This window comes from Callorhinus ursinus, unplaced genomic scaffold (assembly GCF_003265705.2).
Source record: "Callorhinus ursinus isolate GAN/ISIS: 27379988/994484 unplaced genomic scaffold, GSC_fseal_2.0 scaffold22, whole genome shotgun sequence".
NCBI lineage: Eukaryota > Metazoa > Chordata > Mammalia > Carnivora > Otariidae > Callorhinus > Callorhinus ursinus.
Window position 1 is genome coordinate 6,297,251 of NW_027397084.1, and position 17,868 is coordinate 6,315,118.

Genomic DNA, 17,868 nt, shown 5'->3' on the forward strand with positions numbered 1-17,868 from the left:
TTGATCTGACTTTCTTTGTTACCCCTGGCCAGCCCAAGCGGCTGAGGTCTGAGCTTTACTCTCCCTGCATCATTGTGCAATACTGGAAAAGAAAAATAATCCATTTGTCTACACCCTTCAGACTGTGGTAACATGATCAGGGTTCTCTTGAATTTCTATGCATTCAATTTCCTCTCTCTCCTTTCGTTTGGCACGTTTCTTTTTCTTGTGGTGCTTTTTGGAAGGGGGGAAGAAGGTTAGGAACACAGGTAAGATAACAAAACAGTGCAGAAGTGTGCAACCCCCAGTGAGCAGCAAGCATTTGAACAGTGTGAAGGTCAGGTTCGAAGGCACAAATAGGAGGGGGACCAACCCAATAAGAAAAGAAGTAACATTTTGCAAAATGGCTGTCCCATGCTCTTGTAGGGAGCTTTTTATACATTGTGTTCGGGTGTGCTCAGTTGCTAATACAAATGTGTAAAGCAGTGGTGCACAGTGGTCAATGGCAAAATTTAAAGTGTAGATAAGGCACAAGATAGAAATGCAATCCATGTCGACGTTCCATAATGTCATTAAGCCCAGAACGCCCAGCTCAATTGAGGTGACACTAAGAATTAGCCAGAAGTTTCCCAGAGGGTGGATCACTAGGAAAAAAGTCAGGATTAACACCAGGAGAACACCAAAGCCTGCAATCAGAACAGGCACCGTGACAGACAAGCCATAATGATCCATGAACACAAAGGAGGGGTTGAACACGATAAATCGGATGCTCTTTGATAGGGACAGGGGCCTCAATTTTTCCAACACTTCTATGACTTCCTTCTGCTTGTCTCTGCTAGTCCTGGCCACCAGATACAAGCGAGAAGCAATGATGTTGTTTTCATCCCCTGCCTTGGAGAAGATGATATCGTTTCGAAAATGCTGGAATTCTGGCTTTTTTAAAAATGAACTTTGTAGGACACTGATAAAGTCACTCTTGTTATTGGCACTGATGTTGCTAACTTTCAGGAACTGGTAATACTGCTCCACCCAGGACACTGCAGTGAACCCACTGCAGAGTCTCCGTAGATCCTCCTGGACGCTGCTGTTCCAGTACTCCAGGGGCTCGTAGATGTAGAATCCTATCACTGGGCTGTAGTTGCTGAAATATTTCTGCTGAACCATGGCATAGGAAATGCTTGGGGAGTCACTGGCTAGTAGATTGATGATGTTGGCTCTGTCACTGATCTGCAAGCACCCCATGAAGGAGAAGGAGGCATAGATGAGATAGAGGATGACAACAAATGGCTTCACGTAGATATTGGTAATCCATTCATTGTAATGTTCACGGAGGAAGTGCTGAATAAAATGGTGCTGGTAGGGGTTCGTCTCGTGATGGGATGTCTGTTGATGCCCATCACTCATCACTGTCTGGAACCACACAGGTTTGCGGTCCAGGTATTCCGCAGAGGGGATCTTACAGCAAAAGATGCTGTGGTAGCGGTTTTGCTCGAGTTGGCCGGCGAAGACCAGACAGGAGCCAAAGAATGAGAAAATGTAGAAGTAGTTCAACAGAATGGAGACACACATGTTCTGACAGAAGACCTTCACAGCCTCTATGTTTGTGAATGGGCTGGCACCCATGCCAAACGTAATGAAGTACAAGGAGCTGGTCATGGTATAGGTGACCATCACATCAGAATAGGCATCTGCTACCCTGTCTTTGAAGGGCAAATTCTCTCTTGTTCTCCTCCATCCAGACAGAAGCTCAAATACTCCTTTAGTTCCATGACCTAGTTTTTTAAAAAAAGAAAGAGAATAATCGTTTTATTATCTATTATCTATGCTAAGCAGTGCTTTAGACTCCAATCTGCAAAATGCTATGATCCTCCTACCAGGGTCTCAAAATTTGAGTTACACAATGGGATATATTTAGTCCCTGTGTCCACTTTAGCAAAATCCAAATTAATTGGTATTCTGGGTAAAATGAAATCCATGTTGTCTGTCTTATTAATTCGACAAGTCGTAAATAAAATTGACATTATGTGATTTTTTTTCTCCTCCTGCACACATGTTGTCTCCCTAAGCGGGTCATAAGTTGTGAATGGTAGGGGCTGTTATTCATGCATTTTCAAATGCCCCTCAACACCAGTTGAGTGCTTGATCAACTGACGCATTGACTGATAGTCCCGATTCTCCATTTTAAGCTGACTTACATGCTGATTTAGAAAATCATAAGATGATTTTAAACACTTAAAAATCACTTTACATTGATTTTACAATGTTAATAATCCACTTGGTGGCCAAGTGGCTTAGAAACCAATTCCTATAGATAGGATTAATTAACACTGGATGTGAGTTGAAAAAAATCCGCCAGGTCACATAAAAGACCGGGCAAAACCTTCAGGGTGAGAGATCACAGCAAGCATTTCCTTTGGGCTCCTCACAGAGCTTTTATTCACACAGTATGGATGCTGACTAACATTTGCTTCATTAAAGTGGATGGGGAATGGTTCTTTTTAATCAACTTCTGTGCACTCTTTAATAAGGGTAAATAAGCAAAAGCTTCATTCAACAAATATTACTTGAGCACCTGCTATGTACCAGATACAGTTAGATACTGAATTGTTCCCCCTGCCCCAGGAACTTAACAGCTTTTAAGATACTACCACTTGCTTCCTTATCAGCAAAAGCAGAAAGCAGTTGGGAAAGTAAAGGTATTATTCCATATCTTCAATTTCCCTCTTTTCACTTCCCTGAATTAGCTCTGTCAATTACCATCCACAATGTATCAATTGGTAACTTTCTAACTGAGTGAAAATCTTCAGAGATCACTCTTGCCCTTGTAGGCAAAGCAATACTACACACAAACCTTTTCTATGAATGGGTACAAGCTGTTTGGGCTCTTCTCCAAGAAACCCATTAGAAAAAAATGTAGCTTAAAGGCACAAAATGACCTAGTTCAAGAAAACTTGGAAAATGGACTTTGTGTGGCACCTAGATATTGGAGCAATTCACTCAGTAATGCTTTAACAAACATATTATAATGGCTGGGGTCTTATTATAATCACTGATTTTGTGATGTTGATAGAGGTGCTAATTGACCTACATAATTTTCCCCCTTCTTTGTTACTTTTATTTGGGACTGCAATGGGCACAATTAAAAACTATTTCTCAGACTACCTTTCAACTAGAGGTGGTTCATGTGACATATTTCTGGGTAATGTAACTGATAGTCGCCTAAGGATGCTTATTCGAAAACCAGAAGGAACTTTGTCCTAAATGGCATCATGGAGCCACCAATAAGAGCCACGGTCTACCATCCTCTCTAGGTCTCCTTAAAGAGAGCCAAATCTCCATTTGTCTAAGCCACTGTAAGTAAGGTTATTACATGCAGCTGAACCTATTCCTAACCAACAAAGTTTTGTAGGTGAGTTAACATTACTGAAATCTTTTTAAATGATGTTTAAATATATATAATGCTAATCTTTGACTTCAAAGATACATGAGTTCACCTATCTTGGGAATTTTTATTAATTATTCATTGTTGCTGCATTGGAATTCTTCTTATCCTAAATATAAAGCCTATTGAGTCTCCAAAGTTCTCTCTTCTGAGTCCCCAGTCAGAAAAGGTAAGTTTATCCTAGCAAGTAGAAAAGGTTAGGCAAATTGCATTTAAGTATAAGGTAAGTTTTTTTGTGTGTGTGTGTGTGTGGGTTTTTTGGAGGCAATGATCTATTACTTCTTGCATTTAATTACTAGCTCAACATATATGTGTATTAAGTCTAATGATTATTTTTTTGAGTCTAATGATTCTTAACATTAATTCTTCATTTTTCTCTTCTGCAAGACTCCTTGACCAAATGGAATACTTGTTCTTTCATTCCCTTGACAAAAACATATTAGGATATTAGCTGAAGTAATTAAAATAATTCTTTAATTAGAGCACTTCTCTTCTGAAATGAGGACTCTTGCTATCTTTGTAGTCATAAGGAGGGAAAAGGCTACATGGGGCTGCAGCTAAATTTGGCTTTCCTTTGCTAATGGTCACTTTTATGGAATAGTAGGTACACTATGTAGGCCAGATTGTTGCTTTATATAGTACAAAGGTCTGTGTAGGAAGATGATGCTAAACTGTATTAGGTTAAATAACCACTCTAAGTGTGATGAAGACTGAACACATAATTTCCAAACTTTGGAGAGGGCATATTTTATCCCATTCATAGGTTTAGATATTTTATAGTCCATTCCTACTGATATTCACTCATTTGATTCTCACCATAATCTAGCTAATTCTTAGCAGTTCAGATCTATTACCTGCTGCATCCACAGTGGTCTTTCCTTTCCCCATGAACCTGCCCATGATCAGTCTTATCTTCTTAGTTTTATTCACGCTATTTTCTCTGCCTTATAATACCTTCTTCTCATTGCTGGTCACATGGAAATTCTGTCCATCCGTGTGTTAAGCATCAGCTCAATTCTCTAATTTGCCGGGAAGCCATCTCTGACAATTCCAGACATACTGATTTTTTTTCTGTTCCTTAAGGTCTTACTGCACTAATTAGTTACTCATTTTGGCACACAACCATGTGCTCTTTTGCTCTGGAACAAAATGGTTTTCTTAGGATATGTTCTATTTCTTTGGTTAGACTGCAAATTCTTCAAGGTCAGGGAATACATTTTATGTTACTTTTATACTCTGCAGAACATCTGGCAAAGTGCTAGATGCCCAGAAGATGTCCACTAATCTCTAATTGAATTCAATCAATTCTTGATTCTAGTTGGGTTGAAAAAATGTATCTTTTAATTACTTTTTCTAAAATTTATTATGCATTTTTATATCTCCAGAAGTTATACACTTTTAATTCAATTCAACACAATATGTATTTTGATTTGTTATACACAAGGACCCATACTAGTCCACATAAAAAACATAAAGGTAAACAAGAAACACAATATTTTCCAACATCTGTCAGAGCAGAAGGCCGTTTTTACTTGGATAATTCTGAGAGATTATAGCTTCTAATACAGATGAATTTTAGAAGCAGTCCCAAGGGTGTTCACAAGCGTTCCTGTCTTCTACTAACTAGATGCCAGTAGCACACTCCACAGTTGTGACTACCAAATATGTCTCCAGACATTGCCAAATGCTGACTGGGGGATAAATTGCCCCCAGTTGAGAATTACTGGTGTAGTGAAAAGAAAAAAGATAGCATGCATGTGCATACACACACACACATATTTGAATCACCTTTTTCTGGCTATAAAAACAGGACATATTTCCATCAAAAATTTGGGAAAGATGGAAAAAATAATGGTGAAAAATTATTTCATAGTCCTACAACACTGATAATTGCTGTTAACAATTTTGTGTATTTCTTTCAGTTTTGTATGTACATATTAAACTTATCCATTCATCCATCCATCCATCCATCCATCCATCCATTCATCCATCCAGATTGGTAACTACCTAATTATTTCATGAAACAGAGCTCCTGTAAGGAGATATTAGAATCTGGGATTTCTCTTGCTGCTGTTCAGTTGGCTCTCAACAACCATGGAGAACCTGCTTTCTAGCCTCTGCAGTATTTTCTCTCTTGGTTTCTTGCTTTTTACTTTGGTTTCCATTCTGAGGCTGATACCATGTTTCTAATATCTGCTCACTTGAAAAAAGCCCTAACTCTCTACCATACCTTTTTAGAAGGGTATATGCACTCTTTTCCACCATTACTGAGGGTCTTATTCCAATTCAGACAAGACACCTGAAATCAAGACATTGGTATTCACCCAAAAGGAAGTGACCCACCATCTTAGATGATGCTTATAGAACACGTATGAGTGTGACTTGCCCCACTGAACTGATTCCATTATATTTTCTCCTTGCTCCTGACAGTTCTTTGCTTCTGTCCCATTTCTACCAAAATCCTTAATCCTTACCTAAGGCCTCAGTTTGTCTTATAAACAACTCTGTTCAAATTGCTGACTGGTGAGACACATATATATCAGCAATTAACTGACATATAAAGAATAATTGCATTCTTTCTAAGTAGAGATGAATGGTACGGACTATGAAAAGACACCTACTTCTTTCTGAGGGATCAGGGAAAGCGCTACAAGTTTCCTATAGGCAGGGGATGATGCGGTCTAGAGTGATGGAATAACATGAATTAAGGCATAAGTTTATCTGTAAATTAAGAGGAGGTAGTTGTGGCTTTCATATTTATAATTGATATTTTTTCTCTGAGCAGAGATTATCTTGTTTGATATAGCAGGTTAAGCCATTGTTGGAAATATGCATTTAATACTCCAGAAGATGACTGCCAAACTTTGATCATGATTTCCTTCCATTATATTAATATATATTTGCAAACTACATTAGAATGCCATAATAAATGGCTCAACTGGGACATTATTGGATAGCTAATCTTTCTCTTGGCAAAGTTTCACGAAGGAATAGAAAGGGAACTCTCACGAGTAAAAATGCTTTGGACAGAGTTGGAACTGGGAGAAAAATTCAATGTGGGAAAGGAATCAAAATTAAAAGATTTGTGTGTGTATGTGTGTGTACTGAATATTCTAAAAATCTTCAGGGATGTTGTTGGGAGACCTCTTTCCAAATGAAAGCAAATGGAAGCACTGTTCAATAACAAGCAAAACTTATGTGACATCTGGCTAATATATTCAATTTAACAATAATTTAAGAAGTTCTGTTATTTACAATGGATAAATATGGAAAAATGAAGATTATATGGATTCTTCTTTTGGTCATAGCATTGCAGGTCAGCCAGTGGGAAAATCTTAAACGGTTAAAATTTAAAAGCATGTATTTTTGTTATCAAACAAAACTGATTTCAGTCCTAAATGAGCTGAATAATATTCGGAACTGGTTATAATTCCATTTGAGCCTGAAGCAATCACTTTACAACAACTAAAGAGGACTTCTAAAGTAAGATCTCTCAGAACAGATTCCTTCCCACACTTAACATTTCTCTAAAGTCCTTCTCTCCCAAACCCAGAATTCAAAAAAAAAAAACAAAAAACGTTTAACAAGGATTAAATCAAATCAGACCTAATTGTTACTGATTCAATTAGTACTCCCTACTGGGCTTCTCTTGATATATTGCTCTACTAAGCACCATCTGTGGGCTTCTAATTCTTTCTGATCAGCTGAATTAGAATTCTCTTCATTTGCCTTGAGAAGATCTACTAGTGAACCTCCCTTTATACTTGAATATGTCAAGACTTCAGCAGGTCATGAAATCTTGACATCTCCTGTTTCAATGACATAAGAAATAAAGGTAAAAATAATATTCCTTCTTACGACCTGCTCTGGAGAAATCTTTTTACTTTCTCTGAGCATTTATTTCCGCTTTGGTTAGCTATGCTTTCATTAATTGTGTTTGTGGAAATCACCCTTAAGCTCAGGTGGAAGAATATTTTGATTTTCTATTGGGCTCTTAGGCTATGTGACTTACCCATACCAATCAAATGAATAAAGAACGAATAAAAAAAATAAAATTCAGTCAACTGAACCAGTAAAGCAGCTAACAACAACAACAAAATCTGGATATTGAATCAACATTTTGAGTTACCGTTCACTTGTTCAGCGCTATACGGGAGCCTTATCCATTGTTCCTTCTGTTTAGTTGGCTGTTCCTGCTTCTATTTTAAAGATACCACTCAAAGATGAGCTCATCTCTAATACCTCCTGCTTGCCCTCTTCATCCCTAACTCAGCTGCTTAGAAGTCTATGTTCCAACACATATTGTAGCGCTTACTACTACACCCAACTAAAATTATCCATTGGTGTGATGTTTTTTATGTAAGTCTGTAAGGTCCTCACTGTCTAGGGTAGGCGCTGTCATTCCATTTTTGTATTTCAATTATTTGACACTTATTGGTGCTCAATAAATGTTTGTGAAATTGAATTGGTCATGATCTGTGTTTAGTCTTAAAGGTATTTTTAGGTGTTGCAATGATTGTTACTAACAGCTCTATATTCAGCATTAAGAGTCTGTGACATAATTTGCCTCATTTTACTGAGAAGGGCATTTCCTGAGTGTTACCCAGTGATTCTATGGTGGAGCTGGTGATAGATATCAATGATGTTCAATTGTAAAACTAGCATATAATTAATTAATTTGGCTGGTTCAGCATTACAAATGTGAGGAATGGAATATGAAATTAAAAAGCTTGTTCTAAATTGTTATTTGGCAGGATAGAAATGAATCTACAGGGTACCCCTTCTACCCAAGAGATAGATTTTTTAAGACATTTTCTAATCCCCATGGTGTCTCACCTAGAGGTGGTGAGCAGTGTGTATTTGTAGACTGACTACTTTTAATCAACTCTCATCTAGGATAAATAGGTGATTATCAAGCTCTATTCATAAAAATGGTCAAGGCTTTTGCCTTTTGACACCTAGAGCCTCAAAGACATAGGGTAGGTAGTTATTCAACAGGAATTTCTAAGCCACTGTTGCCAGAGGCATATTGGATGGTTTTACCTGAAACTGTGGATGGTATTGTGCAATGAGGGGAGGGTCTAGCTTCATATCACCCTTAAGCAGGAAGGGACTTCTCTTGAAACTTTCCCATCCCAGTACAGAATGAAGGAGGCTCAACCGCAGGGTAAAGAGGCAGCATCTTGCAATGAAAAGAGGAATTCAGAATGAATCTGAACAGACACTCATCTCTCAGCACTTAGCAGGAGGTTAGAGTATTTCATTAAGTCCCTAAGAAGAAAAAAATGGAATTTAGTATCAGATTCTCATTGGATGGTTTTCAGTGACCTTGTGTATTTTATACATATCTTAATGTATCAAAAAGGGCAGATAGTTTCACTCCAGAGTTGCATTCCATCATTTTTGCTAATTTATTTTGTAGTTCTGTATGAAATTAAATTAAAAAATCTAGTGTGTATGTGTGTTTCCTCATATACACATGTAGGTTGTTCTAAAACCTGGTGACTATTGCAGCTAAGGCTTTAATACTCAAAGTGGGCAAACTAGGTAAGTAACATGATTTGATATTGTGGTTAATAGCACATCCCCAGAGCCAGATTGCTTGAGTTTGTTTATTTTTTTTAAAGATTTATATATTTATTTGAGAAAGAGAGAGAGTGAGAGTGAGTGCGGGGGTGGGGTGGGTGGAGGGGCAGAGGGACAGAGAGAATCCCGAAGCAGACTCTCCACTGAGCGGCTAAGCACAGAGCCTGACATGGGGCTCAAATCCAGGACCCTGAGATCATGACCTGAGCCAAAATCAAGAGTCAGATGTTTAACCAACTGAGCCACCCAGGTGCCCCCAGGTTGCTTGAGTTTAAATCCCAGGTTTCTTTCTTCCTAGCTCTGTGACCTTGAGCAGATTATTTTTTTTTTAAATATTCCACTTTTCAGTTTCCTCATCTATGCAATGAGATGACAATGGGGCCTACCTTATAGGATTGTTATGAATTTTAGGTAAGTTAACATATGTGCTTGGCACACAGTAGGTGCTATATTGAATGGAAAAGTTCAGTGCTGGCAACTGCAGGATGTTTGCATCCAGAACATTCCAAACCATTTGACTTGGAATGCCACCTTCTTAATGCAGCCTGTTTACCTCTATCTTTACCGCCACAGCTGAGTTGACTTTTGGGGGGGATCCCCGGTACTCTCTTTTCAGCTTTCCTTGCTGCGGAGCCTCAGTGCTGCCAAAAGATGAAACATCCCTGCAGGGCCAGCACACATATGGTGGCCTGCTTTCCTGTTCTCTCCTTTTCTCTGGTATTCCCATTCAGGGGAAAAAAAAAAACAACAAGAAAACTCTGAGCAAGCTATTTGTTTTTTTCTCAATGCTTTTCATGTCTTTCAGGTTCTCTGAAATGAATAAACATTGTTTTCAGAAAAACAGCCTTGACAGTTTGGTGCTGTCAAGTTGGCCTCGGATGTTACCAGGAGCTGGTCTGGCACCCACAGCTGGGCTTAGGGCGATCCTCTTGACCCCAGAGAGTCTGGCAGAACTGCATCATGGAAGACCAGTCTGTGACTGGGATGGATTGAGACAAAAGAAGACCATTCCTTAATTATGGCTGAATATATGTGAAACACAACAAAACATAAAATGAACCAAACATCCTCTGATACCAAGAACGGTAGGAGTGATTGCCATTTCTTTACCAATCACAGTTTAGTCTTGATCTCCTAGTCTTAAGTCTGGTGTTCTGGCCTTCTAGGTATAAAAATTATTAAGATAACTGATCATTGAATTAGCCTCTCTTCTTGACAGTAACCAGCCATGCTGCTTTGAACCCTCTTCCAAACCACCTAACACTTGCAAAAATCATATAAGTCCATTCTAATACCTTAGTCCTGTATTGCTCCATGGTCCCCAATGGTATGTGTTCTTCCTCAATGTAATGAGTCAATTAACCCAAATTTGTTCAACTATAGTAGTATTCCTGGTGGTCTTTGGCTGGAGGGCAGTGGCATTTTATTATAAATATTTTTGGAAAACAAAAGAAATTAAAACTTTTGTTGTTATAGGAGTTAGAGCAGGAACACTGAGTCAGACTTAAGCCCCGCAGACTTGAATTTCCAAACAAAGGGATGGCCTTCAGGTGGAAGAAATATTTTGGTTGCTTAATCCGTGGAAAAAAAGAAGAGGTGCCAGTTGGCCATATGAGAAGTGGGAAGATGTTCTGAGAGGAAAATAACATAGATATTAACATAGGGAAAGTGAGGAGGAGCCATGTGGACAAAGAAGTCATTTTTTGAAGCAAAAAAGAGCAATTAATGGAAGAATGGGTGATCAGGCTGAAAATCTTAAAATTGACACGAGAAGTGGATTTGCAGTTTATAAACTAAGCATGAGCATATGCTTAAAAAAATCAAGACCCAGAATAAGGGATCATATAAAAGAAGAAAATAATGAACAAAAATTTGTAGGAATGAATGAAAATTAAGATACAGTGTTTATTGAGGTAAAGACATTTAAAGAAGAAAAATTAGAAGAATTAATTCATTTGAAGGACATTTCCTGAGTGTCTCCCATTAGGAAAATATGGTGGAATTTCATCCTTCTGAAGTTTGATAATTCCCATTTGTCGCACTTGAAAACTACATCACCTCCACATGCCTGAATTTAGCAGTTCATTAATTACAAGCTTTGGGGATCTTCTATCCTATAAATAGTAAAAGCAGTGATAAATTAGGATTTCTGTAACACCGAGATCTGGAGAATGCTTTTAAAATGTCTGATTCAATCACTGGGAAACACGTTTGAAATCGAAGTAATCTTACTTAGCAAAGTTAAATTTTGCATAGTTTTAGTTTCCTAATAAATATTGTTCAAAAGAAATTTTCAAAGTTGTAGCATGAATGCTTGATAATGCTTCAGAGGGTAAGTTTTCTGGGAGCATCCTTGAGTGTTTTGCTGCCTTTTTTACCAATGAAGATGAAATAAAAACATCCCATGGGCTGGAATTTCTCTCTGAACAGAATGGCCTAAAGCCAGTGGAAACTCAATTAACCAGAAAGCTCAGGAATTAGATCATTTGAATAATCATTAAATTAATCAACCAGAACTTCCTTTTTGAATCAACTTTTATTGGTTGATTAACTTTATTGGAGATCTTTCTAAAATGCATTAGACTTATATTCCTCTTCTGTGTCCTGTCTGGAAGGAAGAAAAGAAGAAAGGAAGAAGGGAAGAAGAAAAAGAAAAAAGTGTAGCAATTAAAAGGCTGTACTCTGGAGTAACACATTTTGGTTCTTGTTCTTGCTCTATAACCGTGTGATGTGTGATGTGGAGAAAATGAATTATTTTGACCTCTATGTGCCTCACTTTCCTAAAAAATGGGGATAAAAATGGTACCTATTTTAAGGGGTTAATGTGAATATTAAATGAGATAATAGTTACAATGTGCCTACAGCAGTGCCTGGCATACAGGAAGCACTCAGTGAATGAGCTATTATTATTTATTGAATAATATTTTTCTGAGTCATCATATTATGCACAGAAAATCAGGAAGCAATATGGCATATTGATTAAGTTTTGCATTCTGTGGGCTTACGCTTCCTCACTACCATCAATTAAGTGTATGACCTTGAGCAAATGAACTCCGTGGCTGATTTGGCAATCTGTAAAATAGGGAGAATAACCGTATTTGCTTCAAAGGATTGCCATGTTAAAGGAAAAACAGACACATGGATCCCTTAGTACAAATATCTGGCGCACAGTGAGTGCTCCCGCAAATGTTAGCTATTATTGAATAGTATTATATAGTTGTAGAAGTGTGGGAGTTTGGATGAATGTGTACCAGGCCTAGAGAAATGTTTACAAGTTTTCTTCTCTGATTCTTATTTTGAAGTTTGCCTTTTTTTTTTTTTTTTGGTCCTTAGAAGTTAATTGTGGAAAAATCCTGATTAATAAAGGCTTTTAGTTAACTGGATTCAACTAATTGTGACATTCCTTACATGAGTGTTCTTATTCAGAATAAGCTAATAGAGTTGCTCTCCTTTAGCAGGAGGGAAGCTCAAAGGGAGCTTTCCAGTCACTGTGTTTGTGACTCACAGAGGAAACCACAATCACCTCCAGGAGAACATGGCAGAGCTGCTGGGATGGCTGAGTTCCATTAGTCCGGAGGGCAAGGAGACCACTTCCAGAAGGTCCTCGAAGTGACAGGACTGGTGTTATTTGAGTATCCCTGATGAATACAGACTTCCTTTTCAGTTGAGAAGGTTTGCTTCTCACCATATTTGCTAGTCCCTTTTCCACTTTTAGTGGTTCACAGTTTAGCTCGACTTTATCATAGCATACATTTATAAACAAGAGTTATATCTTTTCTGATTCTTATCATAACATTTTCTTGTTAAGGTGTTAATTCACAATAGAGGTTAGAGGACAGTGGGTGGTGTGGGTAGTAGCCTGGCAGAGGGGCTCCTGAGTACAGGTTCTTGTGTTCATGCCCAGGTTCAAACTTCAGTTGTATTACTCCCTAAGTGGATCCCTTCATGGATACTCTCCATGTTGGTTTCCTCACATGAAGAACAAAAAATGCAAGCACTTGCCTGGCAGTGTTGCTAAAATATTAAATTAAATAACTCAAATAAAATGTTTACCATAGTCCTTGGCACATATTAAACACTCGGTAAATATTAGCCATCACTTTTCATGTATGTGTTCATATCCTACAGCACATGGCTCTGTTTCATTCTTGAAGTTATAAATAGAAATGACAATGAATCATGACAACATGCCAGGCCACTAAATACAACTTCAGTGATTGAAAATTGTAGGAAACTCTTACTGATCTCTTGTGATAAATCTTACTCCTTTCCATCATCATAATCCCTATGGACTTTGTCCTGCCTATTTCCATTAGGCAAAGATTCATCAAGAAACAATAAGAAACAAATGAAAGCTTCCCAGATTGCTATGACTATAAAACAACTAACTGGACTCTAGGGAAGGATGATTTTTGGTCCTGTGACCATTAGAAAGTTCAGGGAGACAATCTGAAGGTTTTTAGCACATGGAGATGTATGAAAACTCAAGGGCTCTTTTAGCAATTATAAAAATAAAGAAACCCCAAGTCCACATTATTTTTTCCAGAATACTTTCACTTATAAATAACTGACAATAATTCAGGGCCCAAAAATATTAAGTAAAGAGCGGATGACAGAATGTCAGCAGGTTGTAAAATTTATCTCTTTGACGCCTTCTGAGATTTCTCAAGAGGTAGATTCTATTAACACTGGTATGGGAATCTTCAATAAAAGAGCACACGTCTCAAAGAAAATGATCAACTTATCAGTAGATATTAATGACAGACCTCCTACCATATGCTACATGAGAGCCCACTCAGCTTTCCCCCCTGATGTGTGTTCTCTTTCTACAAGCCCAACAAGTGAATACCTGCCCAGATACTTTCTGAAATTTGGAAAGTTATTCCATATTTAGAGGTGAAACCAGTCACCCTGAAATTTCCAAAATCTGCTCCTAATTGTATCCTTTGAAATATGTGCCATCAAAGAATTGGGTGACCATGTAACCAACCTGCACAAGATGGGGGCTCCCGAATCTGGCATGGCAGAGTATCTCTTTGACAAGCACACCTTGGGAAACTGTGATAGTGAGAGCTAAGCCTTAGGCTGTCTTCCCATAGCCACAAGGGTGACTTCCCTGGTCACCAAGGCCGTGCATGCATGTTGGGGTTACCTTTACCTTTTCTATAAGTTGTACCAAAACATCTACTTAACTTCTTTCATTTGTACCATTCTTCAAATAAAGTAATTTGGTATCTCCCCACCAAAAAAAAGAAATATGTGCCAGTTATTCGGCCACATACCCATACTTCAAATATTGAAGACAATAGCATGGTACCTTCAGTCTTCTCCAGGCCAATCATCTCATTACTTTGTTTCTCTGATGACATCTGCCTAGGACTCAATCTGAAGTACTACATAGCAGTAAAAGTGCCTTGAAATCAATGAGCATGTCTTCATTTTTGTTTGTTTGTCTGTCGGTACCTAGCAGTGTCATGGTTGCTGTGAGTGCTAAAAGAATATTTTTTGAGTTTTATGTAAAAATTTTTGTAGCTAAACTTGCTAAGCTCAAAGGCAGGTTGAGGCATTACAGGGAGTGGCAGATGATAAGTCCTGTGATTATCTCTTAATTATAATTAGGGAACACATCAGAGGGGTTGAATTTACATGTTGTTAATTGTGACACTCATTTTACCTTCTGTACTGTAGTGGGTGATGACATTCTAGTAAGTTGATGGTAGAGGTGATTTTTGTGACAAGTGTGGTCAAGTCAGTATTGCACAAAGCCTGTTTTCATCAACTATAGAGGCACTCAAAGGTAACATCTATTTTTGTCTTATGAGGCAGCGTATCCTAGGAATGCTTCTTGGATAGATTTACAAAGTCTGTGAATAAACTAATACATGTGAAAACAAAACAAAAACAAAAAAGACATAGATTTCCATACTGGCTCTCCATGCAACATGGCTGGCCTGATTTGTCAGTGGAGTTGCCTGACACTTCAGATTTATGCTAGGAGAAGAAAGTTAAACTATATGAAAATCTACAAGTGAAAATTATTTCAGTATTTAACTTGAGGATTTAGTCTTCCATGAAAATAGAAATACTTCTGGGAAGATTCACCTTGTAAACACACTTCTTTCTTTGTGCTGAATGAGTTTGTCATATCCTTTCCTAAAATAGATGTGTATTGACAAAATAGGCTGGGTACAAAGGAAGGAGTCACTGATGAGTAGATGTACACAAAGGGGATCCTGAGGAATATCACTATGTATGAATCTCATGCCCTCCTCAGGAGGCATGCATATTACTTTTCTTTCTTTTTTTAAAAAGATTTTATTTATTTATTTGAGAGAGAGAATGAGAGAGAGAGAGCACATGAGAGGGAAGAGGGTCAGAGGGAGAAGCAGACTCCCTCCTGAGCAGGGAGCCCGATGCGGGACTCGATCCCGGGACTCCAGGATCATGACCTGAGCCGAAGGCAGTCGCTTAACCAACTGAGCCACCCAGGCGCCCGCATATTACTTTTCCACCCTCATTTAATAGTTAAGAAATGGAGTCTCAGAAGAATCCATGACATATAGCATTTATAGAGTTCTTTTGTTGGTCAGGACCAGAATCCAAATCTTTAGCCTCTTACCCTAGTGTGAGTAGACTGTGATCTTGAGAGCAGTGAGTGTGTCCTGCTTTGATTCTTATATAACCATTTCCTAAGGCAATGCTTGGCACTTAGTAAATAGTTATTATAAAACTGAGGAGTGAATGGGTACTGCTGAGCTTCCACGATTTCTGGTGTTCTAGTATGTTGTGGAGGGGATACTTCTCATGTTTCCAAGAGTTGGTTTCCATCCATTCTCATTTGGATAGTACTAGAGAGTCTACTTGTATTAATGAGTGAGTAAGGGAGGGTCAGGTCTTGCACTCAGCTTTCTCATTCCACGCAGAAGCACACTTGGCCCTTTTGTTCTAAGGGGGAGGCATGTTATCCATCTCTCATTGTTGGTCTCCAGCACACTCTCTTCTGACAGCAACTGGATTTGTGAGGAAAATCACAGTCTTCCATGAAGTTGGCTGCTAAAGAAATCTTAAGGGGGATGCCTTAAAGACCTAACTCTCCTTATAGGCAAGAGAGGGAAAAATCTAGATTTAGGATTTGTTAGGTAGAGCTCCCCACATTAGCCTCTGGTACCATATAAGATCTCCATTCCAGCTTTACCAGGAACTTTGGGAAATATTGTCCCTCCACATATAAGGATGAAAATATGATTTTCATTTAGGTCCTTGGGTATATATTCTCCACTGCACAGAGCCCAGCAAGGAGGAGGACTGATTGATTGAGATGACTGATTTCCACACATTACCTATGAAATGATCAGTGAAAGAATATATCTTTAATTTAATAGTCTGGTACTAGTTATAGAGTAGGCACACCATAAATACTCAAATCAAAGCTACAGTTTTCTTTTTTATTTGTTATTATTTCACCTTCCAAAATAGCATTTTATATTTCTAAATTGCATTTTAAACCATCATATCCGTGTATCTAAAATTTTAGGTCATTTACCAAATCTTTTTGGCTAATATTAATTTTTAAATATCTGTGTAAAGAGTGCCATTCCAATAATTTGACCCGACCCTGTGCTTTTCAATTATTTCCTCTATGCAGTAATTAGGCAAAACTGCTAAAACATATACTGTTGTCTAAGGAATTTTCCTCATTGAATAAGAATGGAAGCATGGGATTAGTAAAAGAACTTCTCAACAGCAGTCCTGGAGATTCAGGGTCAGTTTAATGTGCACATGTTACCACTCACATTTCTTTTCAAGGGTTACTTTAAAAAGGGGAAATACAAAGACCAGAGAAAAGTAGCAATGGACTTCATCAGCTTGTTTATGTAAAACTGAATGAGAGGCTTCTACCTTTCAATACAATGTAGACGTCCTTCCAATTAAAAGCAAAATTACTTCAGGAAGACATGCATCCCTTTCAGGAGGAAGAAGGGTAGCCCACTGCAGGGAAATAAAGAGGAAAGGAGGGAAGGAAAGACGAGAAGAAGGAAAGAAAAGAGTAACAAGCTTGTTTTTTAGATTAGGTCCCTACTGGTCTTGGGGTCATTGGATGTCAGATTCTCCCTATTTCTCCAATCAAAGAGGTCACTCTTCTCCCTGGAGAAAAATCCAGTAAAGGGTTTGCATGAATAAATGGAAGGATTTACTCTTAGATATTTTTTTCTTCAGGGGGAAGAACAGAAGTATCCATAAGTGGAAGAGTATTTGCTCCTACAAGAGACAAGAGATTAAATACTAAAGCAAAACATCAGATACAGGTCTAGGAACACCTCTCCCCTTTATAGCCGGGTTATATGATACTATATATGACACAAATCCTGGGATTCTTGCAAGAATTTCTCCTATGTAATGCACATAGGAGAAATTGGTTGTTTTATTTTTTCCTCCAAAATACTTTTTGTTGCTACTCTATTGTTCTTATGAATTTACATATTTTGCCAACTTCTGAAGCCATATCAGATGTCTCTTGGCTTCTAAGCACCGAGCTCTCACTATACTATGATCATTATAGATGCTTAGGAAATATTTTTGACAAATTTAATAAATTAGTTTTCCTGACTGCCACCAAATGGGATGGTATTTATGAAATGGCTGTGGAACCAGTAATAATTTATCATGCTCCTTAAATGTAACACAGGCAAAATAGCGTACAGCTACTAAAGATTTCTGACTTCAAATGCATCTTATTGGGTATAGAAAATGAGTTCGGAGATCAAACATTTGCTGAAATAACTTTGCATGTTTTCTTAATGGGGTTTGCAAATTAAATAGAAAAAAAAAAAGAAATGGAAGGTGATCCCTTCCTTTTGTTT

The 17,868-nt window shown here is 38.0% G+C and overlaps 1 protein-coding gene across 1 annotated transcript in view; it reads right to left on the bottom strand.

Annotated features, from left to right (window-relative positions):
• Window positions 1–117: 117 nt before the first annotated feature.
• Window positions 118–17,868, bottom strand: part of PTCHD4 (patched domain containing 4) — a 181,048-nt gene continuing 163,297 nt past the window's right edge. The window contains exon 3 of the mRNA XM_025890636.1: window positions 118–1,751. Within this exon, the coding sequence (XP_025746421.1) occupies window positions 118–1,751 (1,634 nt within the window). The remainder of the gene's footprint in view (window positions 1,752–17,868) is intronic.